The sequence below is a fragment of the Syngnathus leptorhynchus genome, chromosome 21 (genome assembly GCF_054491065.1).
Source record: "Syngnathus leptorhynchus isolate UIUO chromosome 21, UIUO_Slep, whole genome shotgun sequence".
Taxonomy (NCBI): domain Eukaryota; kingdom Metazoa; phylum Chordata; class Actinopteri; order Syngnathiformes; family Syngnathidae; genus Syngnathus; species Syngnathus leptorhynchus.
The window spans coordinates 6,104,841-6,127,653 of NC_141215.1; the positions used below are offsets into that span (position 1 = coordinate 6,104,841).

Consider the following 22,813-nt stretch of genomic DNA (forward strand, 5'->3'; position numbering starts at 1 on the left):
TAGACGGGTAATACGCAGCCTCGTGTTCGAGTCTGGCAACGCTCATCCTGAGAAATCTTCAATTGTAAAATACAAACATTTTGCATCAGTATACCTTGCACGTTAATAGCATGTTTTAAAAGTCCATCATGCAAATTCATTTCATTGCTTTGTACACACATGCACATCGGCGAGATAGCGGCAGTGCTTATGTGTACGTATTGTTTAGGTTGCTTTGGGCAAAACAAACAACGAAAGATGCGTCGCATTAACCCAGCTGTCAAATTAAGGCTCCTATCATTTGTAATAGTGTCGTTGTTTCAAGTTAAAAGTGAAATATTTTTGCAGTTAAACGGAGCGCTGGACACGTTGAGGCAAACGTGCCTCCACTAGGTGGCAGCACTTAAATGTATCTCGCCTGTCCGAAAAGGTTAATTTGATAAAGATGGCGGCACTAAAAGTACATCTGCCTCACTTTTGCGTGCCACCTAAGCAGGTTGCGTTTTGGCCTTTAACTTTGAACTGGGTATTACCACCCATTACATGTGCCAAAGCTGACCATGATAAGCAGCTGTGCTTTAGAGTGAATGCCAATGTCCTGGTAGTTACATACCAGACTCATATATTCAATTTACTATTGCAACCCCTAGGGTGTACAATGACCATATTTGCAGTCAAACTGTAAATGATATCTTGCCTTGTAACTTAACATGCAATAATTTTCATATTGAAGATATACAGCATCAACCAAAGCACATTGTGAATGAAGGCTAACACCAAAGTTGAGTTAATTTACACCAACAAAACCACACCAAAGTTGACTTTATTCACACTCATGCCCACCATAATTCATGACTATTCAAAAACAAAAAGGGGCTCAGCCTTAATCAAAACAACAGCTTTTACCCTTACAATTTCTGATTTCAGTGGCCATTTTAAAGCAAGCTTGCCAAAGATGACTTTTTGATTACAACAGAGACTGTTTTTATGCTTACACTGGTCATTTGCATCTAAGGGTGTTTGCCGACATTTTGGATTGCAAACATGGAGAATATTTCACATTTCAGTGGCCATTTTACAACAGGGTTGCAAGGTTAGCAAAATATGAATTTTGCTGCTTACTAAGCAGTCTGGTTTTACACTTAAGTTCTGTCACTTGCATCAATATGTCAGGCGACTTGGCTTTTGTCTTCAATTTAGAATGCATACAGCTTTTCTTTGCGCAGTTAAAATAAAAAGCCTGACACTGCATATTTAACATGACATATTTGAGACAGATGTATCATTGATGATATCTCATACAATTCCATTTTGTATTTTGTCATTTTACTCTGCCAATGTTTAAAATGGGCCACTTCAATTCAGTTCAATACAGGTTGAGCAACACTCAATTACAGTACAAACTTTACAATTCACTCTGTATTTAAAAAAAAAAACAACAAACAAACAATAAAACAACAATATTGCAACATGACAGCGCTGAGCCAGAAAGAGGCATCATGCAGACACAGTGTGCACACCCAGTGAAAAAGTGGAGGGAGGGAAAGAAAGAAAGAAAGAAAGAAAGAAAAAGCGTAAAAGGAAAAACAAAGTCATACTCTCCCTAAATGCTGGCTGGGCGCTTTGCCCTTGCCACATCTCCCGCCATCTCGTGTGGGCCGCTCGTCACTGGCGAAAGGTCCGCCGAGGGTTCGGGTCCCCTCCCGGCCGGTATACGACATCTGGACTCATCCTCCGCCTCGCACAACTGCAACAAGGAAAACGGCACTCGGTTGCATGCGGTCGCTTCACTTCTGCGGACGTACTCATGACCTACCTCCTGGTCTCGCGGACCATTCCCTCTATGTGCAGGCGCTGGTCCGATCCGCTGCCCCGGCAATCCTGAAAGGCAGACATATTGTGACGGTTTCGGCAAGAGGAAAATTTTTACTAGCAGCCGCCCCCCGACCTTAACTCAAGCAAGTTTAAATCAGGTAACGAGAGGCACTGGCACATGTCTCAGACGGAACTCCCGCATTGGAGCGATCCGGTTTATGAAAGGTTTAACCCCTCACGAAGAGGGAGGGAGGGAGGGAGGGAGGGGGGGGGACAGAGAGAGAGATAGCTTGGCCCCTGGAGGGGGGGAAAAAAAAGGAAAACGTGACGTCACGGAGGGCGTCACGGAGAGTCTCCTCGTCCTCGACACCGTCGACGACACTGGGAACCAGGCAGGCATACATTATACCCTGTTATTCCACAAAGGGCAAGGTATAGCAACGTTCCACCCTGGCTGCACCAGGCCATGCAGGTACTGCCGGGCGCATGGGAGAAAGAGAGCGAGAGAGAGAGGGAGGGGGGGGGGGGACAGAGAGAGAGATAGCTTGGCCCCTGGAGGGGGGGAAAAAAAAGGAAAACGTGACGTCACGGAGGGCGTCACGGAGAGTCTCCTCGTCCTCGACACCGTCGACGACACTGGGAACCAGGCAGGCATACATTATACCCTGTTATTCCACAAAGGGCAAGGTATAGCAACGTTCCACCCTGGCTGCACCAGGCCATGCAGGTACTGCCGGGCGCATGGGAGAAAGAGAGCGAGAGAGAGAGAGCGAGGGGGGGAGAGGGAGAGAGATAGCTTGGCCCCTGGAGGGGGGGAAAAAAAAGGAAAACGTGACGTCACGGAGGGCGTCACGGAGAATCTCCTCGTCCTCGACACCGTCGACGACACTGGGAACCAGGCAGGCATACATTATACCCTGTTATTCCACAAAGGGCAAGGTATAGCAACGTTCCACCCTGGCTGCACCAGGCCATGCAGGTACTGCCGGGCGCATGGGAGAAAGAGAGCGAGAGAGAGGGAGGGAGGGAGGGAGGGAGAGAGGGAGGGAGGGGTCTACTTTGCCAATTCGTATCTAGAGGGTCACAGCAATCCCAATTGCCCGTGCGTGCTGCTAGTTACCCTATTCAAACAGACGAGAGAGGGCGGTAGGTAGGGAGGGAGGGAGGGAGGGAAACCGCAAAAGGACAAAAAAACAGTCATACTCCCCCCTAAACGCTGGCTGGGCACTTTGCCCTCCTGGCCTCGCCGCATCTGTAGGAAGGTTCGGGTCCGCTCCGGGCCGATGTCGGACGATGGGACTCATCTTCCGCCTGGCAACGACTGCAATAAAGAGACAAACGGTGCTCAGTGGCACGCGGTTGCAGTTGACTTCTGCGGACGTACTCATTACCTGCCCCCCTTTCCCTCTCGGTGCAGGCTGGCGCTCGTCCCGTCCGCTGAAAGGCAGACAAATAAGGAAATCAAATTCAAAACCAAGTGTGTACGCTACTCTTGTATATTCGATTGACACGTCACCTCTGGCCAGCCTTGGCCAGTCACGCATCAGGCTCCTCTTCATCACATGGCGACCGCTTCCTTTGGGGAGATCAATCATCAGCCAGGTCTGGTGGCCTCCGTCCGCCGGCTCTTGGTTTCGTGCAGCTTCTCTTCCACCTAGCAAGACACAAGCACAAAGGTCTCGCTGCGCCGTCGCTTGCGCTTGCCTTCGCTGCGCCGTCGCTTGCGCTTGCCTTCGCTTGCGCTTGCCGTCGCTTGCGCGGTGCTTGCGCGGTCGCTTGCGCGGTCGCTTGCGCTTGCCGTCGCTTGCGCTTGCCGTCGCTTGCGCTTGCCGTCGCTTGCGCTTGCCGTCGCTTGCGCTTGCCGTCGCTTGCGCGGTCGCTTGCGCGGTCGCTTGCGCGGTCGCTTGCGCGGTCGCTTGCGCGGTCGCTTGCGCGGTCGCTTGCGCGGTCGCTTGCCGTTGCTGCGCGGTCGCTTGCGCTTGCCGTCGCTGCGCGGTCGCTTTCGCTTGCGCGCTTGCTTTCGCTTGCGCAGTCGCTTGCTATCGCTGCGCGTTTGCACTCAATCAGGGTTGCACAACATATTGGAAAATCTGTGCTATGGCAGTATTGGGCCAAACCATTGCATTGAGCAAAGTCTGTGCGGAAATGAACTATTTGATGGCAACGAGATCCGTTAGATCACTTAACTTTAACTTGCATCAATGACTTGTCATCTTCTAAACTCATTACAAATAGTTAAGAGGCAAGAAAACATGGAGCTTGTTTCGTTTGCCACATTCAAAAGAAAAAACTTTCCTTTCTTAAAGTGCATGTCAATAACATACCACCATATGACAGTTTTCCAATACCCGCGCAGCCTTACGCACGTCACCATTGGTGTCCAAATGGCAGCCGAGGAGCCGCTTGATCAACGCATCGCATGAATGACCTTCAAAACTTTGGAGCAGTAGCACAAAATATAAATGGCAACATTTCCTGATTTAATGAATGTGTGTCAAAGAATTCAGAATTTCTTTCAGTATGGTGCCCTCAAACTGACGTTTGGACACCGCTGGTGTGAATTAAAAAAAAAAAAAAAAAGAAACCTCCATTTTACGCGTTGACACCTCCAGGGAAGTGGGTCTCTCTCTGAGCCCAGAGCTCGGTCAAGGCACGATACTTCAGCGCGATGGAAGTGGTCCACCTCTGATCGGGTCGCAGTCGCCAACTGCAGACAGACACAGAAACAATGTCAGAAACTCAAAGAGCACCCCGAGTTGTAGATCACAGCGGCGAGCTACTCTTGGTGACAGTCTCGGTGAGAGTCTCGGTGAGTCTGGCCGGGCCGTGCGCACCCCTTCACCGTCCGGCCTGCAAAAGGCAAAACATGCAATGAGTTGTGCGCCGCTTGCGTATTTATGGCTTGAGCACCCGCGACCCCTGCTTCCTCGTGGACCGGCTCGCTCCAACGCCGTCCTACGCCGAGGGGAGAACAAAGAATACGAGTACCACGGTGGTAGGTTAGGGTGAGATGAAGTACGACAGTGATAGGTTAGAAAAAGACAATGTCACTGGCTCGCTCCAACGCCGCCCTACACCTAAGGGAGAACAAAGAAAGCAAGTACCACAGTGGTAGGTTAGAAAATGACAACATGTCACAACCAGTCATATTGCAAAATTGGACATTCGGGACGCCGCCCTACACCAAGGGGGGGGAGAGAACAAAGAATGCAGCAAGTAATACGACAGAGGCAGGGTAGAAAAAGACAAAATGTTACAAGTCATGACAAAATTGGACATTCAACTCCACGTCAGACTTTCCATCCACAAGACCACGTCGTCCCCCAAATGAGCACCAATAATCAAAGGCAACCACACTGCCCCCTCCTGGGCACATGATCTGCACACATGTCGACTTTTGCAGTGCGCTGCTTGTTTCTTGACTTGATACGGGCGTTGCTCCTTTGGATATGGGGGGGCGTTGCTCCTTTGGATATGGGGGGGCGTTGCTCCTTTGGATATGGGGGGGCGTTGCTCCTTTGGATATGGGGGGGCCTTGCGCCTTTGGATATGGGGGGGGCGTTGCTCCTTTGGATATGGGGGGGGGCGTTGCGCCTTTGGATATGGGAGGGGCGTTGCTCCTTTGGATATGGGGGGGGCGTTGCGCCTTTGGATATGGGGGGGGCGTTGCGCCTTTGGATATGGGGGGGGCGTTGCGCCTTTGGATATGGGGGGGGGGCGTTGCGCCTTTGGATATGGGGGGGGGCGTTGCGCCTTTGGATATGGGGGGGCGTTGCGCCTTTGGATATGGGCGCCATTGCGCCTTTGGATATGGGCGCCATTGCGCCTTTGGATATGGGCGCCATTGCTCCTTTGGATAGGCGCCATTGGATAGGCGCCATTGCGCCTTTGGATAGGCCATTGCGCCTTTGGATAGGCCATTGCGCCTTTGGATAGGCCATTGCGCCTTTGGATAGGCCATTGCGCCTTTGGATAGGCCATTGCGCCTTTGGATAGGCCATTGCGCCTTTGGATAGGCCATTGCGCCTTTGGATAGGCCATTGCGCCTTTGGATAGGCCATTGCGCCTTTGGATAGGCCATTGCGCCTTTGGATGCGGAATTACTTTTCCGCATCCCTTTCGGCTTCTCTTGCAGCCTGCAAAAACAGACAGCCATTAATTGTGTGCTGGGAAGCTCAAACTCGACACAGACGGCCATTAATTGTGTAAAGCTGAAACTTTACAAATACGGGTTTTCACCTGATTTAGGACTACTCTTCCTCAGTGTCCCCAACATCACTGAAATGGCTCCTTAAGAGCCTCCTGTTTGCTTTGTATAGAAGGATGCCGGCTAAGCAGCCTTTTTTCGCCCTACAAAAGACAAACACAAATTATTGCAACAGAAATAGAATAGGGTGCCAATGGCATGATATTTTTGCAACAATTATACATACCGAGTAGAGGTTTACGTTTGAAAAAATGTATATAATTAGCACTTTATTGTAGTAAGTTATAATAAATGTATCTGAATTATATCTAATATTTTTGTTGTATCATCATCAACTCACCTCACATTGGACAGATGATCCAGGTTTGCGGGGTCCAAAACGGGAGGAAATAACGCGAGCAAATGTTTGTTGCGTAACGAGCGCGGGCGGGCAGGCGCCATCTTGGAATAGATTTGGGTCACAACGGTCTGATTTTCACATGACGTAACATTCATAAGTTTGTATAACAAGGAAATGGCGCACACACAACAGAACCAATAAAACCAACGCAAACTAATGAAAAAAATGCTGGCCAGCATTAAAAAAACAAAACCAAAAAAAAAAACACGAAAGACATGTCAAACAGTGTGGCGGCGAAACGACCGAAGCGCGCAACGACGCGACGCAAAGTCGATTATGGCGTGCCGTGGCCAAACCTCAAACAATCGAAAATCCTGCAAGAATTAGTCAAAGGCATCGTAAGAAACGCCAAACATTTACTCGATGATCGCCTGCGGTCTACAATTTACCTTGAGGCCTACCTTCGCGGTGGACGCGGTAACGTTGCCGAGTCACGAGAGAGCGACAATCCTACAGAAAAAAAAAAGGCTTATGAGAAAAGGCAACAAACGACACATTTTTTTTGGCCGTGTTCGAAAACTCTCCTTGCGGCCTCCAGTTAACGCCGTGGCGAGTGTGAAAATCCGGCAACGAACAAACATGGCGTCCGTCGTGAGAAACGCCCGACAAACATTTGCTCGCTCGCTTACCTGAGAAAATGCCGCGCGGTCGGTGGCGCCTTGGGCGGGAAAATCCTGCAACGAACAAACACGGTGTCCGTCGTGAGAAACGCCCGACAAACATTTGTTCGCTCACTTATCTGAGAAAATGCCGCGCGGTCGTTGGCGCCTTGGGCGGGAAAATCCTGCAACGAACAAACACGGCGTCCGTCGTGAGAAACGCCCGACAAACATTTGTTGGCTCGCTTACCTGAGAAAATGCCGCGCGGTCGTTGGCGCCTTGGGCGGGAAAATCCTGTAACGAACAAACATGGAGTGCGTGGTGAGAAACGACAAACATTTGCTAGCTTACCTGAGAAACTGCCCGCCACGCGCTCGGTGGCACCTGCATTTGATAACTCCTCTTGAGCACACCTGTCTTCAATTCTCCTGAAGACGTGACGTCACATGCGCCAATTCAAATATTCTTCTTCTCCTGCTCGTCCAACGGCGCTTTGCACACTAGCGGTATCAGGTGGTCACCTGCTGAATAACAAGCTTTTTAAAAGTCACCTTGCACACCTCCATTGGGTCAGAGTTGCCCATTCTTTCTTGCAGAGTTGCACAAGTTCAATCTAATTGTTGATGTCACTTGCTGTGAATAAAAATCAACTACAATAAAGTGAAATAATCAAGAACTCCAATAAGTCTGTTTCAATGTTTTAATTGTTCTACAACAGTTGCAATGCAAGCATAGATATTTTGCGTTTTAATCGCAAACTTTTGCTTGGTATCTCTTCTTGGCATAGAAACAAGTGGATGGCTTCAGTGTGGTGGGCGGAGTCAGTTCCAATCTGGTCCGGTCCGACCTGCAGATTTGCTCTCACCAAGCCATGTCACGGTGTGACTGACTGGTGGCCAAAAGTTCTCAGCGCCTTCTGGTGGTGCCGGCGCCGCTGCTACAGTTGCGGCTCAGCTGGGGGAAGCGGACGGCGGGCGTCCTGGAGGTGGGGCCGTACAGGCCCAGGTTTCGGGCCGCCGCCGACTTCTTGGGTAGCTTGACGCACGGGAAGGGCGAGAAGACTTGCGGCTTCGTCATGGACGGCGAGGACGCCAGGTGCGATTGAGACGAGGAGGAGAGGGACGGCGTGGACAGGAAGCGTGTCTGGTATAAGCCTTGAATGGGCGTGGAGGACGCGGCGAGGTGGGCGGAGCTGAGCGGCGGCGTGGAAGGCGGCGTGGGCGAGGACGACGGCTCAGCAGACGTAAATGTGGAAACCGGAGAAGGAGATGGACTCAGAGTGGAAGTTGGTGAAAAGGGGAGGCCGCTGTCGCTGGGAGGCGGCGCCTCGGCGGAGGAATGTCCATTGGCGCAACTTGACGAGCCCTCCGGAGCAACTGAAGAAGCCGGAGGAGCGGGCGCGCTTTCCAAAGTGGTATTTTGAAGGTTTTCGTCCAGATGCACGGAACCCAGTCGCGCCTCCACCTCTTCCACCTGTGCGGAAACGTTCTCTGCGGAGGAGCCATCGCCGATCCCGCCTTCCGGTCGGCCCCCCTCTTCATCCATCCGCTGACATACTCCCAAGCCCGGCTCAGCGGCGGTCCGGGTCGCGTTCCCGCGCCGAGCTGGGTGGGGAGACACCGCGCTTCCTCCGCAGCCAGACGACACGCTGCCGTCGGAGAGACGAGAGTCGCGGCGGCGCCGCCTGGCTGGAGAGCCCCTCGCGCGTGAAGGAGCCACTGTTGAGGAGGCGCCACGGGGCTTGCGACCCACAAGCAGATGATTGATGACGTCGCTGGTAGGCTTGAGCTGGGACGCCAGGACGCGGGTGGCGGGACACTTGTCTGCGAGGATGTGAGCAACGAGACCGAGGTTAGCACTCCCAAAACCTTTGGCGTCAAATCCCCCCCCTTTCTCGCTACCTGTGCGAATGCAGAGCTGCGTGGCCTGCTGCTGCTGCCGCCTCTTGATGCGAGCGTACTGCTTCTTGAGCGCATAGATGTCAGTGCTCATGCGCTCCAGCATCATGCTGTTGATGGCCGCCCGGTGCTCCGCCCTGGCTCCTCCCCCCACCGCGCCAGGACTCAGCTCGGCTACGTCGGCTCGCTGGTCTGGGCGCAAAGGGTCGGCGGGCGTCACGCGGGCTCGTCCCAGCGTCGGCGCGTGTCCGAGCGCTCTGACCTTTCAGGTGCTTGTGGTACCGCTGAATCTCCGGCGCCAGCAGCCCCCCCAGCGGCCCCAAACAGCCGAGCGCCGACATCACCGCGTCTCGGTCGTCCGCCTCCGCCGTCTCGTCGTCGCTCTCCTGACCGCTGGCGAGGGCGGCGCGCGGCAAGCCGTCAAGTAATGTTCGACTTACTCCGCCGCCCCTTCCCCTCTGCCTCACCTTGCGTTGGGCTTGACCGAGGTCGGGAAGGGCGTGATGTTGTACGTGTACTTCTCCCGCAGCTCGGCCAGGTGAGGGAACGGAAAGGGCGCCATCCCGTAGACCTCCTGAAAGACGTTTGGGACTCGTTTGTCAAGGCAATTGCAGCTGTTTTTTTTTTTTAAATTGATTTTGTAACCTGTATGAGGTCAGGAGGGTCGACGAGGTTGCGGTCCAGCATCTCCTCGGTCAGACGACCCATCGTGCTGTAGAACTCGTCGGCCGTCTGGCAATACAAAATCCTCCTGCGCAATGTGAGAATGCGATTTGGAAACGGTGTTGCGGCACTCAAAAGCTGAGCGGAGGCTGCCCTCACTCTCCGAGTCGCTCCCAGATGGCGAGGGCGACGCGGAAGAGCACCTCGGAGCCCTCGAAGAACACCGAGTCCCAGATCTTGAGCACGGTGGGCGCCGGCAGGCACGTGGCGAAGATGGTGAGGAACCACTGCATGGTGAACACGTTGGTCAGCGGCGGCTCGTAGCTGCCTGGCCCAGACCACGTCAGTTGGGATATTTTGGAGCGCCACACAACGTCGGAAGAAGCCACGTGCGGCGACGTCATACCTCCGGCCTCCTTATTGGCCGCCTTCTGGAGGCGGTGCAGGTGTCGGGACAGGCGGGGAAGCTTGACGCGCAGCAGGTCTCGGAACACCGCCATGTCCACTGACGGAGACGACACGCGGGGTCACGTGACGCGTGTGCTCGGAGGGCAATGGAAAGTCCGTACCTGACAGAGCGCGGAGGTTGTTGGCAAAGTAGCTCTCGGGCAGCACTTTGTCAATCAGGTAGATCATGACCTGCGGACGACATCATCATCGTGATCCCGAGCGGGTGGCCAGACGTGGTCGGCGTCAAGGTCACCTTTAGCGCGTCGCTCTCGTCGCCCTGCGTGACCACCAGGATGAGCGCGGCCAGCACGTTGAAGCCTTGGCAGTAGCCCACCGCCTTGTTCCAGCGGGCGTACGCCAGCAGAACCCGCTTCAGGACCACCCTGTCCTGCTCCCCCTCCTGGCCGCAGTACGAACTGCAGCCCGTCCTGTGCAGGTCCTGAGAAGCGACGGGCGCAGACGCTCACCTAACGGGCGAGGACATGAGCCCGTCGCCGCCGCACTGACCTTGACGATCTGGATGCCCAGCGAATCGTCATCCGGGTTGCTGCGCTCGTTGAAGGCGAATCGGAGCGTCTTGTCCCAGTCGATGGAGATGCTGTGGAGGTACTGGTCGGCCAGCGTCAGCCACACCTAGGCCACGCCCACAATGGTGAGTCGCGTGGATGGACGGCGATGCCTGCGAGTGACTCACCCTCTTCCTCCATTCTTTAGGGATGCCGGTCGGAAGTCTGGCCACAGCTTTCAGGGCGTCGTACCACTGCAGGAGAAATTGTTTGAAAAGAAATATTAGGGAGTGCAAATGAGCCATTTTTTCACACATTTGAAGGTTTGTCAAATTGGTCTGTTTTCTCAAATCATGAACAAAAATGAATGGATATATTTGGACCTGCTGAAATCCATTCTTCCCAACAGAAGGTTCAATGGTGAACTTCAGCCTTGTGTCCACTCCTGCCAACAAAAATTAAGCACAGGTTTAAAAAAATAACAACGACTTTACACCAGTAAAACCAGTCATTCCATTGTTTAAAGCGACCAGCGCGCTGCTGATGTCCTGCTCGCGCACGCGCAGTAAGCAGTGTCACTGTCCTTTGCGTCGCGGTGCTAAAAACTCATCTTGACATGTAAACCACACCCGAATGGAGTCCACTAGTATTGAAATAGGCGGAAGCGGAAATGTAGCTGGCTTTTGAATCCATAGATGCGACAAAACCTGCTTGCTTGGCCTCGTCTGGTTCGTCCTCGATATTGTCCGCCATTGCACCTTTTATTCCCCGAGCTGTTTTTTTTTTTTCTTCCTGCCGCTTGCTCGCAGCTTTTGGAGAGGATTAACTAACGCCAAATCCACGCCCACTTCGGTTGTCAATCACGCGCAGATTAACAATCACTCAGCGGCCATTAAATTAGGTACACTTGCACATTTCCACACGCACTAGAAATAGATTTCATCTGGAATGAGATGAACGATTTCCGCCCCAGGAGCACCAATGACCTCCTCTCTAAAATTGTCTGCAGGCAATTTAATGATTTTTTTTTTCTGTCCAGGTGCATCCATGCTTGGTTTGGGTGACGTTTCTCTTTAGGTGATGGTCGTCCGGTCGCGCACGTCACCTGGCTCGAGCGTGCAGAGCAACCTGGGTGCGCTCCTGGAGATGCCGTTGCGCTTCCTCAGCACGCTGCTGATGATGCTAGCGACCCCGCCCGACGCTTGCTGCAGCTGCTGTTGCTGCTGCCGGCGCTGCCGCTGCCGGCCGGCCGTTCGAGGCCTCCTGCTGCCGGCCAGCGATGAGGCGGAGGCGCCGCCGAGGCGCTCCTGCCGCATGCTGAGCCCTGAACAAGTCCGACGTGCGGTCAGCTCATGCTGGCGACTCGTCCGCAAAAAAAATGTTTGCTAATCACCAAATGTCCGCTTTGGTACCGTCTAAAAAGGCTTTCGATGAAGAGGGCTACCGCTGCGAATGATGCTCAACACTTCTTCCTCTTCACCCCCCCCCCCCCCCGCCCTTTTGACGTCATCAGGAGGCGGTGCAAAAATGCAGGAGGATGCACCACCAGGGTGCGCTCATTCCCATTTGTTTAAGATGAACTCTGTCAGGTCAGACTGTCAATTTCTAAACGTTTCTTACGTCTTTTTTCGGAAACGGCCTGAAGGCAAGCCGTGATGATGTCGTAGTTCTTGTGCAGTTTGTGCACCAGTCGGTCTCGCCGTCTCAGCTGGCGAATCAGCTTGGCCGACTGGACGCTCGTGCGGTATTTGACCTCCTGGATGATGGCGCGGAGCTCCTCGGGGGCTTTTGGGAGGGGGGAAAGAGCAAAGAAAACGCTTACAGTACTGCCCATATTTTAGTCCCGGGGCCAGCAGGGGGCAGTACAGAGGTGAAACAGTCAGTTTGCCATGTCATGTGACGAGAATGCTGCGGGTGTGACAGCTCAGGAAGTCCAAAATTGGGTGTTGACACTCAGCATTGTTTTAACTTGACCGGGGTCACATGGCGGGTGACCAGGCAACCCCCACACAAGAATGTCCACTGCCAACATGCTCATTAGCGTTTAGTCCCGTCTTGAATGTTTTTTTTCCCCACTACCAGGACACTTTGGCTCCTTGAATCTGAATGGAGGCATGAAGAGCAGGTAAATAAAGATTTGTATTTACCGGGCTAGCACCCCCTGCTGGTGTGTTATTTGTCGCTCAAGTTAGCAATGGGATTATTTTCTGGCACACACGCGACAGTGCATATGAATCATAATGAGACTTTTTTTGCATTAGTTTAAGTAATACTAGTTAAAAAAATAACTCATGCAACGCCGTTTCTCTGCGAATGTGATCCAAAGAGGCATCTTAACTTGCGCGCAAGCCACCGACTCTTGGTCGCTCACCTTTGCGGGCCAAATAGTTGACTTGATGCCTCCTGGTGTGTTTCTCCTGGAGCTCCTGCAGGAATCCGGATCCGGTGTTGCAGCGGCCCTGGAAGGCATCCGGCCCGGACGCCTCCGTGGAACTGTCCCAGCTGTCCAAGTTTCTCCGACCGCTGTACGTGTCGTAGAGCTCCACGAGCAGGCAGTCCACGATGGAGGTCCTCGGGGTGGTCGCGTCGGGGTCGCTGTTGTCGGCCGCAGCAGGGTCCGGCGGCGAGGGTGACGCTGGAGGCGGGGAACCGCTGCCGGACGAGCCAGCTGGACCGATCCACCGCTGGAAGCCAGAGAAGTCGTCCGAGCTAACCAAACTGTCGCATAGGTCAACTCCCAAAAGTTGCACCTCGGACGCCATGGCTGAAGTTGGACGAGCGACTTTGTGCACGCACAATTTGGAAGTTTTGCTTAAATTGTGGGCTCTCGCATCGCTCCGTGCGAATTTTTCCCACTTCCTTCCTCAAGCTGGCCGGCCCACATTCAGGCCAACGAACTCTGCCAAAGTTTGGCTGGTGCGACAGGTGCGACAGCTTTGATCGACCAATCAGAGTGCAGCTCCTAAAGTCACGAAAGCGACCAATCAGAGGCCAGGATCCTCAAAGTGCAAAAGCGACCGTTCCAGTTTGTTCCTTACAGCCGGCCACGTTGACATTTCTTCCAATTCTTGGCGCATGGGCGGAGGTTTATATTGGGATGGCAGGGACATGTCACAACTAATATTTGGGGAATACAAAAAAGTCCCAACCAATAGTTAGTATTTTATTTTAATACGGCAAAAATCTATATTTGTATAAGTGTAAGGTTTGGAAATGTATGAAAATTAAATCCATTTGTTGAAATATAGATCTACATTTATGTTTTGAAATTTGTTAAACAAACAAACAAATAAAACGTACCTAATAACAGGCCACTTCTTTAGTTTGGAACTGTGGGGGAAAAAAAAAAAAAAGTCTCCAATCTCAGTCATGGTTGTACAAGTCATATTTTATTCCATGTGTGCTTTACAGGGTTATAAATAATGGCATAAAATTACAAAAATCAGCGTGCTGGAAGCTCCAAGCCTATATACATGAATGTCACTCCAAATACATTACCTATAGAATCATCTAGCACGTGTCTTCCTTTTTGTCTTTGTTTAGCTTTTGTTTCCGTTGCCGCAAACGCTCGGTCCATCTTTTACATTACAGCTATCAACAATGAGTTGGCAAAATATTTATGTACATTTCATAGCCTTGGATCTTATACGTACAGTAGTAGAACACAGTCCAGAGAGGAGGGACGGAGGTCTGCACATTCACGCTTCCTTTTGTGTGTTTGTTTTTTAAAGGAGGAAGGGGGGGGGGGGGGGCGGCCATCAATCTCCAACGCGTAGAAAAATAATGTGACATGATAAGAATTGCACAAGATCATCAGGGTGGTCTTTTTAATACTCTCATACTGTATTAAACATCATAGCAGAAGAATTAGTCCAAATTATAATTAAAAAAAAAAACAAATACAATTACACATGCCCACAAGTCCATCTCCATGGTAACCTTCCCGTCAAAAAAAAGTTGGAGCAGATCATTCAGTCCCCCGTTTTGTGTGTGTGTGTGTGCGCACGCGCGCTGGTCCGGACATAGCAGTCAAGGTTAAACGCGGAACAGAGAGGGGGCGGGAGTCCATATTTGTAGTCCTTTGTAAAGAGCGTGCGTGTTACGCCTGACAAGGTCCGTGTGTTTATGGCTGGCTACATTCTTTGATTTCCACAGTAAAAGACATGAGCGTCCGCCACTGCCCTGCAAAATGAGATGACATCACTTATCGGGAGAGCCCTCGCCATCACCCCCCACCCCCCCCAGCAAAATGGCGCCGACATGCGTCTCACGAGCCACATGCTTTAGAAAGACACCTCAGTAAACCAGCGAGTCATTTGATGCAACAAAAGGAACAGAAAAGACAACAAAACCAAAAGCGCTCCTCCACTTGCTGCCGTCGCTATGACAACAGCCTCCCGGGCACCTGTCAATCAAGTTCTCAGGGGGCGGGGACGCTCGGACAATAAAGTAGAACGCAGAAAGAAAGGAAAAACAGATGTGAGGAAATGACTGACCCACACACAGGAAGTGGGGGGGGGGGGAATGACGCTGCCCCCTAGAGGTGGAAACACAAGTGCACCCCAAACGCTGTCATGCAGGTGGCCTAAAGGAGGAAGGACTGGCGGGATGTTTTTTTTTTTTTTTGCTTTTGGCTCCCAGCCCCCTTCTGCCCCACAACTGCGGCCCCGCCCCCTCCGACCACACCCGCCCTCAGAAAGGAGTGCACAAGGCGACGTTAAAAAATAGTGGTCTCGTACTTGGTGTTGACTCCTCTCTTGGCCTCCTGAGCCGGCTCCACTATCCACGGCACGTTGGCGTGGCCCTTCTGCTCCATGGACGCCTGCTCCATCTAAACACACACACACGTGAAAATGAACTTTCTGCAACAATCCCTCCCCATCGGCCTATGTCCACGTGACTGGAGGGTGAAATGGAAGCAAAGGCCGCAAGCGCAGTCCGGCCAATCGTTCCTTTTGGTGGGCTGCTTCGATGTAAACATGATGAAGAGGAGGAATGGGAGGAAGAGGAGGAGGAGGAGGGAGGGGGTGAGAGTCACCAGAGGCTAATCTCCACACGCTGCTGCAAACTCGCAACACACACGCACAATCTTGTTAGCGGATTAGCAACACACACACACACACACACACACACACACACACACACACACACACACCCACATTATCGGGGCGGTCCACAGTACGAGCTCAGCCCGAGCCACGACTTACAGATGCGGCGTCAGCGTCGGCGTCCGGAGCGGCACACACGCACAAAACCAAGCGTGCACACTGAGGAAAGGAAAAGTGAGGAGGACCTGCGACTGAGCGAGATGGAAGAATCGGGAGGGAGGAAGAGGAGGAGGGTGGAGAGGAGGCCGGTGGGGGGTGTAAATGTGGCCCAGTGACCAGCGGCCCGAGGGTGACATGATGACCTGCACAGGGGGCATACAGAGTTCGCATAGAGGTCAAAGGCCGAGCCGGAGGAGATGTGCCTGAGGACGCCGTGGCAAGGAGGGTCCTTGGAGATGGAGAGCCACGCATGGCAATTAAGGCTTGATGGCACGTAACAGTGGCGCAATCAGCAGATGTGTGCGCACACACACGCACACGCACACGCACACGCACACACACACACACACACACACACACACACACACACACACACACACACACACACACACACACACACACACACACGCAGACGGAGCGGAGCGAGCTCATCGATGAGGCCAGCTGGTAAGCGGGCGGGCAGGCTTACGGATTTGCGGATGTTGAGGCCGCGCGGCTTGGGCACGGGCTTGCCGGGCTTGCTGTCGAAGCTCTCGGGCAGCGTGGAGGAGCCGTGGCCGCTCTTACGCGCCTGCAGCGCCAGCTGGTAGGCCACCTCGAAGGCCTGCCCCAGCGTCAGGATGATCTCGTAGGCCAGGTTCTGACAAATGGCGGGATTGCAATGAATTCAACACAAGGTTTCTTTGGCATCAGAGGGAGGGGAAAGAAAATAGAGGCGCACCACATCGAAGGCGGTGAAGACGTGGCAGTAGTGGTGGCTGGACTTGAGGTCTTTGGTGATGTAGGCGAAGGTGGACAGGTCCTCGGGATCCTGAGCGGCGCACGAGATGTTGCGGATCTCGTGCTCGGCGATGACGTTCTGCCGACAAAAGCGCCGGCGCCGCGTCGTTATTATCATTCTGCCTTTGTCTCGGGCCAGACGCAAAACAAACGCCATTTATTATTCAGCGCGTATTTGGTGCGGCGTTCTGCTGCGCGAGCAAGCTCATGTCCTGCGGTGATGAGAGGAAAACTCATGAGAGAGAAAGATTCCAAAATGGAGGATGCTTGCTTTCGTTGGCTTTGGTTGAGATTGTCTCCGGACATACTCTTTTGAAAAAGTTCCATTTAAATTGGAAAATAACTTCAAATGAATTGAGAACAACATTTCAAACCTTATTGGTGGCGTCGATGAACTTGACTCCCTTGTAGGACACGGAGAGGATGATGGTGGGCACCTTCTTCATCTGCTCCGTCGACTTCTTGGAAAGCGAGACAAGCCAAAAGAAATCACTTGAGGCCACCAGAGGCGAGGAGCTTTCTCCTGCCGCGCGTACCCTCATCTTGGCGCAGGCGTCGTGCGTCGACTCGGTGCCCCTCAGCTCCTTCACCAGCATGGAGCCCAGGTACTGCACGCACAAAGCTCACGCGTCAAAAAGTCCCGCCGCTGCCAAAGTGACGACGAACCCGACGTGCCGCTCACGTAAGCTTCGTAGTCGCACGACTGGAAGATGAGCTTCTCGGGGTGGTGCTGCCAGTACTGAACGGGCGTGGACGAGGTGGCCTCGTTCGGCGGCCGCAACGTGATGGGCTCGCACCACTCGCCCGCCTGCCAACAATCGGATGTCGGTGGGGAGGGGATAGACACGAGCGCTTCCCGTCAGTCACTCACCATGCTGACTTGGGCCATCTGCCGCTCCAGTTTGGATCTGGGCACGTCGTCAAAGTAGTTGTCGTTGCTGCGCTGGCGCCGCCGCGCGTCCGCCTGCATGATGAGGTGCTGCACGTCCAAGGAGCCGCCCGGGACCCCTGCCGCCGCGTACGCCGCCGGGCCCACCGCCGGGCTGAGCTGGGGGGGAGTGTGGTTGCCGCCGGGCTCCTGCGCACAAAGCCGACAGGCGCTCGGATCGGCCCGGGTCGAGTCGGAAGGCTTCCGGCGGGACGTCTCCGCACTCACCCGGAGGGAGACGGCCCGCGGGGGCTTCTGGGGCGTGTCCTCGTGGAGCCGGTCCCCCAACGAGGCCAAGATTCGTTTGCGGTGCCCGATCAGACTAATCTTCAGAACCTGAACAGAGACCATCACCATACATCATGATTGATTTTTATTTCAATTTTCAGATGAATCATTTTGTTTCTACGCATTTATTTAAGGGAACGCTAATTGGGGACAATTCTCCAAATTCCTACTTTGCAAGATAAACATTCCGAGGGTCTTGTCGCTTGAAGGGCGGCTTGATGCAAATCTAAATGAAAGCCTTCCACAGTTGGACTTGCATAACGCCGTGGAAGCGCTGACGGCTAACCTTGCCGCACTCTGACGGCGGGTTGTCATTTCTGGCGCTTAATGAATGAATCATCAGATGGAGCAAGGTTCCGCCGCGCCGCCATCAAACGCAAACTGTCATGTTGCTGTTTTACTGCTGATTACAAACGGGCACACGCTTGGACGCCAATGAAAAGGCTGCATTGTTCCCGCGTCCACCACGCGTCCTCTGACTGTGCCAGTTACCACTTTTTTTTTTTTTTTAGCCTTGGAAAAAAAAAAAAAGAGAGCAGTGGGTACCCGGCGGCCTTCGACGGGGACGTTTGCACCTTGGCGCAGCAGGCTCTCTGTGTGGCCGTTGCGGTAATTAGCTTGAATGTGAGGCCTTGCCGCCAGCGTAATGACTCTCCCAAAAGGTCTGAGTCACACATTTACACGCACACGCTTCATTAACATTGCAGTCTGATATCAAAACTTTGTGTGTCCAATTATCCTTATGGGTTTATTCAACGAGAAGGACAGTCACTTCAACCTAAAAATGTCTTCTCGACACTTTTTTTGTGGGTCTGCCTCCCAAATTTCCAAGTCTGACTGGATTTTCAACATGTTTGGTGCAGTTACAGAGTCCACAAAATTTCATACTGGGCTGAATATCAAAACATGTAGTTCGTACATGCTTGACTCGTAAATACGCGCCAGCAGTCATAAGAACATCATCTACTTGAAGTACAGCAGACCTCAAGCTGAAGTTCACCCGTTGCCATAGCAACACAGCACCGCATCAGGCAGCCACACACAGACACACACACACACGCAGCAACATTGGCAGGAAGAGGCGTAAGACGAGGTCGTTACCACCTAGTGGACACCACCGAGCGGACCAAGGAGGCCACGGCGAGCCAATGCTGCGTAGCGGCGCCGTTCGCATCTAAACGAGCGCTCGCCGCCATGTCATCGCCCGACGTCATCCCGCACGGGCGCCGCTGTCCGCTGTTGATGTCGTTAGCGCGCAGATTTTCCGTCTCCGGTTTGCCAGCTGCCGCGCTAATCTCGTTAGCGCTGCCGCTAGCGCAGATGGGAGCGGCTTTGATTAACGGATTAAGGCGGCACAAATAAAGCAAGCTCAGAGAGAGGCTGTCGACCAGCCCGAATGCCAAAGACGCAAATTAATTGGAAAAACTCTCCAAACATCGCAGCAGATCACGGCCGTGTGAAAGCCACGTCCAAATTAGCTTCCCCATCTCCGGCTTCATCCTTTTGGCCTTGATCCACTTTTGTGAGTGAAGAATGTGAAGTCGTGACCTCACTGAGATCGTCCGTCGACTCCTTCGGAATCGATGGCGGCGGGTCAGAGAATCACAGGCGTCAGGTTACCTCAGATGGACTCTTGAGTGGAGATCCTATCGATCCACGCTCATCTCAGCGCCAGCTTGGCGGTAGGAGAGCCGCAAATGAGACTTGTCACAAATAATAGAAGAATACTCAAAGTGACATATTCTTTATCCTCTGTGGGGAGCAACTGCTTTTTATTGTGCCATTGCTGCTGCTGATTATATTCTTTAATTTAATTTATTTTACTCGCATTCACACCTGAGACCGCCCCCCCCCCCCACACACACACACACACTGCCAGCACTTGGCTAGTGTGTGGAATGGATCATTAGTATCGACTGGCCCGTAAATCACACACACACATCGTTTATCTACACCACACATTTGGGATGGGGGTCTACTACTGGAGGGTAACCGCCAACTAGCTGCTTGGCAACCGGGACGAGCCACCAAGAGGGGTTGGGGGGGGTTGCAATGTGTTGGAAGTGATAAAACAGTACAGTAACCAATGGAACGGCTGGGCGAGGGCGTGCGGCCAATGGCGGAGCGGCGTGAAGAAGCCCGCCTACACGGAGACAGATGCATCTCCATTAATAGCAGGAGGAGTGGAACTAGACTGTGTGTGTGTGTGTGTGCGTGCGCGTTAAATGCTGCAGGATCAACTTGAAAATGAGATCCCCTCACACTCACACACAACAAACACGCTAGGATGAGAGTTGATGCTATTTTCTGGCTTACTAAAATACTTCAGAGGGGAAAGATGATGCGTGTTTCATAATGCAAAGCAGCAGCAGCAGCAGCAGCAGCAGCAGCAACGCGCACACACAGAGGCGTCAAAGTCGAAATTGGGGAGCAACAAATACTAAATACTGCATATTGTAGGCAAATAACGGAAATAAACACACATAGCATGTAGCATGCGTCCGTAGATTAAATATGAAGCGCATAGTTTTGCGCGCCTAAAGATAGACGATGGCAAAAAGGCGAGCCGAGGCGTCGGGGGCCCTCCGGTGTTGCTTATTCCGGACCTCACGCAAATGGGTCACACGCCAAGAACGCCACGCTGCTCACGTCAACATGATTTATGCTCTCTAAGTTGCTGTGGTGTCGTAGCGTCGAAAGAAGCTCGACATTTTTGCGCTAAATGCGGATGCTTCAGATTTCCGCCTTGGATTCTCTTGAGCGCTTTCACGGAGCGAAATGTTTGGGATATATCTGTGGTTCTACCGAACAGAAGCCAAAGGTCACAGTATAGTGGGATAGCTTGACTAGTAACAAGGATGCTAACACCAGAAAGACACAAATCTGGCTTTTGGTGCAGAAGGAAGCAAGCGCCGGATTGGTTTGCAGCCGTCACGGCGCTTATTCAGCTCACGGTGGTATTTATCGAATCACGAGTGGCTCCGAGACTTTTGAGAAAGGCCTCTGAGATAACATGATGTAACCGCTCTTGTTTGCTTTTATGAATGATTAAAAGTTTGGACAGTGTGATCAATTTGAGATGGCTTTTTGGGCCATTTCGTTTTTGTGGTTTGCCGTACTTTGCCGTAAATTGTCAAGCAAATTGTGGCCACTTTTCAAATAGAACCAAGCGTACCGCTTCTTTTTGGTAGCCTGACGGATGAATCGAATTTTTTTTTATTGCTGCCGCGGCAGTGAAAAGTTTGACAAGCGTTCGTCAAAGTTGACACAAGGACTCTCGTTTTACGCCTGGAGTTCCGAACCCGTCCGTCAAAACAAACACGTGTGGCCAAGAGTACGAGCCGTGTTCGGACACACTGAGCTCCTTCTCTGCGCCCCCCCCTCTACACACTCTCAATATCATCAGTCACGATAAGGACGCGGCAGACAAACGTATCAGCGCTCACCTTCCCGGACGTCGAGACGCGTTCCCGAGAGGTTAGTCCGCTTGCACTTTTGTTCTGCTTATCGCCGTTGCCTCTCCCTTTCGTTCGGCAGCTCTTCTTCTTCTTAGCTTGCGGCAGCTCGCCTGCATGTCTCTGCCTGATCTCTCTCTCTCCTCCCCCCCTTCTCCCTCCCTCCCTCCCTGCCTCTCTCTCTGCACCCTCCTCCTGCTCTCCATCTCGTCACTATGGCGACGCGGGCCGGGCGCTCGTATGGCGTCCGTCGGCTTACTACGACGCAACGTGATTCACGATCGGATCGTAGCGAGGGGGGGAAAAGGGGGGGGGGGGGAGGGGCGGGGGGAAATCAATGCGGCAGGTTGATTGAAGGGTGGAAAGCGCGCACCTCGAAGGAGGTAAAATAAAAAAAACGGATGTTTGAGTCACTGCTTGTGCAAGTGACGCTCATTCCTCCTTTTAATGAACGTGCGTCACCGAAGGAAGTTGTTTGGGAAACTCATCCAGAGTAGCCGTCCTTCAATAAAAACAATTGCTGGGAGCTAAAGTGGAAATCATCATACTATATGCAAAGTTAGATTGATTCGACATATAAATGATGATACGTCTTTTACAAAATGAGAGTCGGGGGATGCGAAGGTTTGACGGCAGAGCGACGGGGTAGCGTCGGGTCGGGTTTGATCCCGCCATGTATATTTAAGGCCCGGAACCATCTGGCAGCGGGACGCCGCGCAATCTGTCCGCTTGGAGTCCGGACAGAAAAGGTGATAAGCGCACACACGCTGTTCGCCGTCACTGGCACCGGGCCACCCGGAGTCGTGTAGGTACACACGCGCGCTTACTTCAATGAAGCGCTATCATATCACCGTGGCCCGCGTCGCTATGGCAACCGGCAGTCGCCATGGCAACAGGCTAGCGAGGAAGACTGTCCTGGCTTCACATATTTGCACACGCATGCATTTTTGTCCAAAAAAGTGTGACGGGAATGCGTCGGACAAGTCGGGCCCTGTTTGTTACGCGAACTCACAAATAGACACGCACAGCAGAACAGGCCTTCACACGCCAAGCGGCAGAAGAATCCCAAAGCAAACAAACTGGGATGGCTGTTGCCAACTGCATTCCACTTCAAAATAAAAGACCTGCACTTGAAAGGAGATGTTCAAGAAATGTCCACGAGGTGGTGCTGCTCACTTACGTTCTACATTTGGAGTGGAGGTGGCTGAAAATGGCAATTTGGTGCATACTGGACTGATGTGTTGCTTATTACAACATACACACGAAATGTCAAAGTACTATAAAAAAAATAATTAATGACCTTGCACGAGTATGAAAAAGTCTTCATTCCACTTCATCATAAAACCAAATGTCAGTCTCCTGAGCGCTTAAAAAAAACAGGTGACAGTCGAGCAGCGCCATCTTGTGGACGTTTCTAAAAAGCAAACCGCATTGGACTTGTACCCCCTCTAGTAGCATGTGACGGCACTGCACATGTACAGTATTTTATCCTGCAGTATTACATAAACGCACTATATAACATGACATTTTACATTTATACTGTATCTATTTGTATTTTATGTATTTGTATTGTAAAT

The 22,813-nt window shown here is 52.4% G+C and overlaps 3 protein-coding genes across 12 annotated transcripts in view; all 3 read right to left on the reverse strand.

Annotated features, from left to right (window-relative positions):
- Nucleotides 1-629: 629 nt before the first annotated feature.
- LOC147040374 (uncharacterized) lies at nucleotides 630-7,424 on the reverse strand. Of its 7 annotated transcripts, none has more exons than XR_015063177.1 (9): nucleotides 7,353-7,379; nucleotides 7,251-7,295; nucleotides 7,137-7,185; nucleotides 7,031-7,075; nucleotides 6,791-6,851; nucleotides 3,311-4,644; nucleotides 3,186-3,231; nucleotides 1,796-3,115; nucleotides 630-1,726 (listed from the first exon to the last, which is right to left on the reverse strand). XR_015063177.1 is itself a non-coding variant. In XM_085902728.1 (9 exons), exons 1-6 carry the CDS (start codon nucleotides 7,389-7,391, stop codon nucleotides 4,387-4,389), a joined length of 375 nt encoding a protein of 124 aa, XP_085758854.1. In that variant the 5' UTR covers nucleotides 7,392-7,424; the 3' UTR covers nucleotides 630-1,726; nucleotides 1,796-3,115; nucleotides 3,186-3,231; nucleotides 3,311-4,386. The 7 variants fall into 7 exon arrangements, 4 of the variants coding, with proteins under 4 accessions (XP_085758854.1, XP_085758856.1, XP_085758855.1 ...); XM_085902728.1 differs by lacking the exon at nucleotides 7,137-7,185 and having other exon boundaries at nucleotides 3,311-4,501; nucleotides 4,575-4,644; nucleotides 7,353-7,424; XR_015063178.1 differs by lacking the exon at nucleotides 7,353-7,379 and having other exon boundaries at nucleotides 6,803-6,851; nucleotides 7,251-7,339.
- A 269-nt stretch (nucleotides 7,425-7,693) lies between these two features.
- Nucleotides 7,694-13,453, reverse strand: tbc1d30 (TBC1 domain family, member 30). 3 transcript variants are annotated; one of them, XM_085901770.1, is made up of 14 exons: nucleotides 12,890-13,453; nucleotides 12,139-12,303; nucleotides 10,902-10,963; nucleotides 10,707-10,772; nucleotides 10,520-10,645; nucleotides 10,266-10,451; nucleotides 10,132-10,201; nucleotides 9,969-10,067; nucleotides 9,722-9,890; nucleotides 9,545-9,650; nucleotides 9,367-9,473; nucleotides 9,162-9,292; nucleotides 8,903-9,091; nucleotides 7,694-8,824 (listed from the first exon to the last, which is right to left on the reverse strand). In XM_085901770.1, exons 1-14 carry the CDS (start codon nucleotides 13,278-13,280, stop codon nucleotides 7,908-7,910), a joined length of 2,784 nt encoding a protein of 927 aa, XP_085757896.1. In that variant the 5' UTR covers nucleotides 13,281-13,453; the 3' UTR covers nucleotides 7,694-7,907. The 3 variants fall into 3 exon arrangements, with proteins under 3 accessions (XP_085757896.1, XP_085757897.1, XP_085757898.1); XM_085901771.1 differs by lacking the exon at nucleotides 12,139-12,303; XM_085901772.1 differs by lacking the exons at nucleotides 12,139-12,303; nucleotides 12,890-13,453 and adding an exon at nucleotides 11,226-11,905.
- A 432-nt stretch (nucleotides 13,454-13,885) lies between these two features.
- Nucleotides 13,886-22,813, reverse strand: part of anks1b (ankyrin repeat and sterile alpha motif domain containing 1B) — a 33,862-nt gene continuing 24,934 nt past the window's right edge. Inside the window, exons 20-28 of one of the 2 annotated variants that reach the window (XM_085901769.1) lie at nucleotides 17,722-17,829; nucleotides 17,437-17,643; nucleotides 17,248-17,373; nucleotides 17,102-17,173; nucleotides 16,940-17,023; nucleotides 16,507-16,644; nucleotides 16,255-16,425; nucleotides 15,258-15,349; nucleotides 13,886-14,700 (exon numbers count right to left, since the gene is read on the reverse strand). In XM_085901769.1, the coding sequence (XP_085757895.1) occupies nucleotides 14,652-14,700; nucleotides 15,258-15,349; nucleotides 16,255-16,425; nucleotides 16,507-16,644; nucleotides 16,940-17,023; nucleotides 17,102-17,173; nucleotides 17,248-17,373; nucleotides 17,437-17,643; nucleotides 17,722-17,829 (1,047 nt within the window). In that variant the 3' untranslated portion in view covers nucleotides 13,886-14,651. Of the gene's footprint in view, nucleotides 14,701-15,257; nucleotides 15,350-16,254; nucleotides 16,426-16,506; nucleotides 16,645-16,939; nucleotides 17,027-17,101; nucleotides 17,174-17,247; nucleotides 17,374-17,436; nucleotides 17,644-17,721; nucleotides 17,830-22,813 lie in introns of both variants that reach the window. The other variant, XM_085901768.1, reaches the window with a different exon arrangement.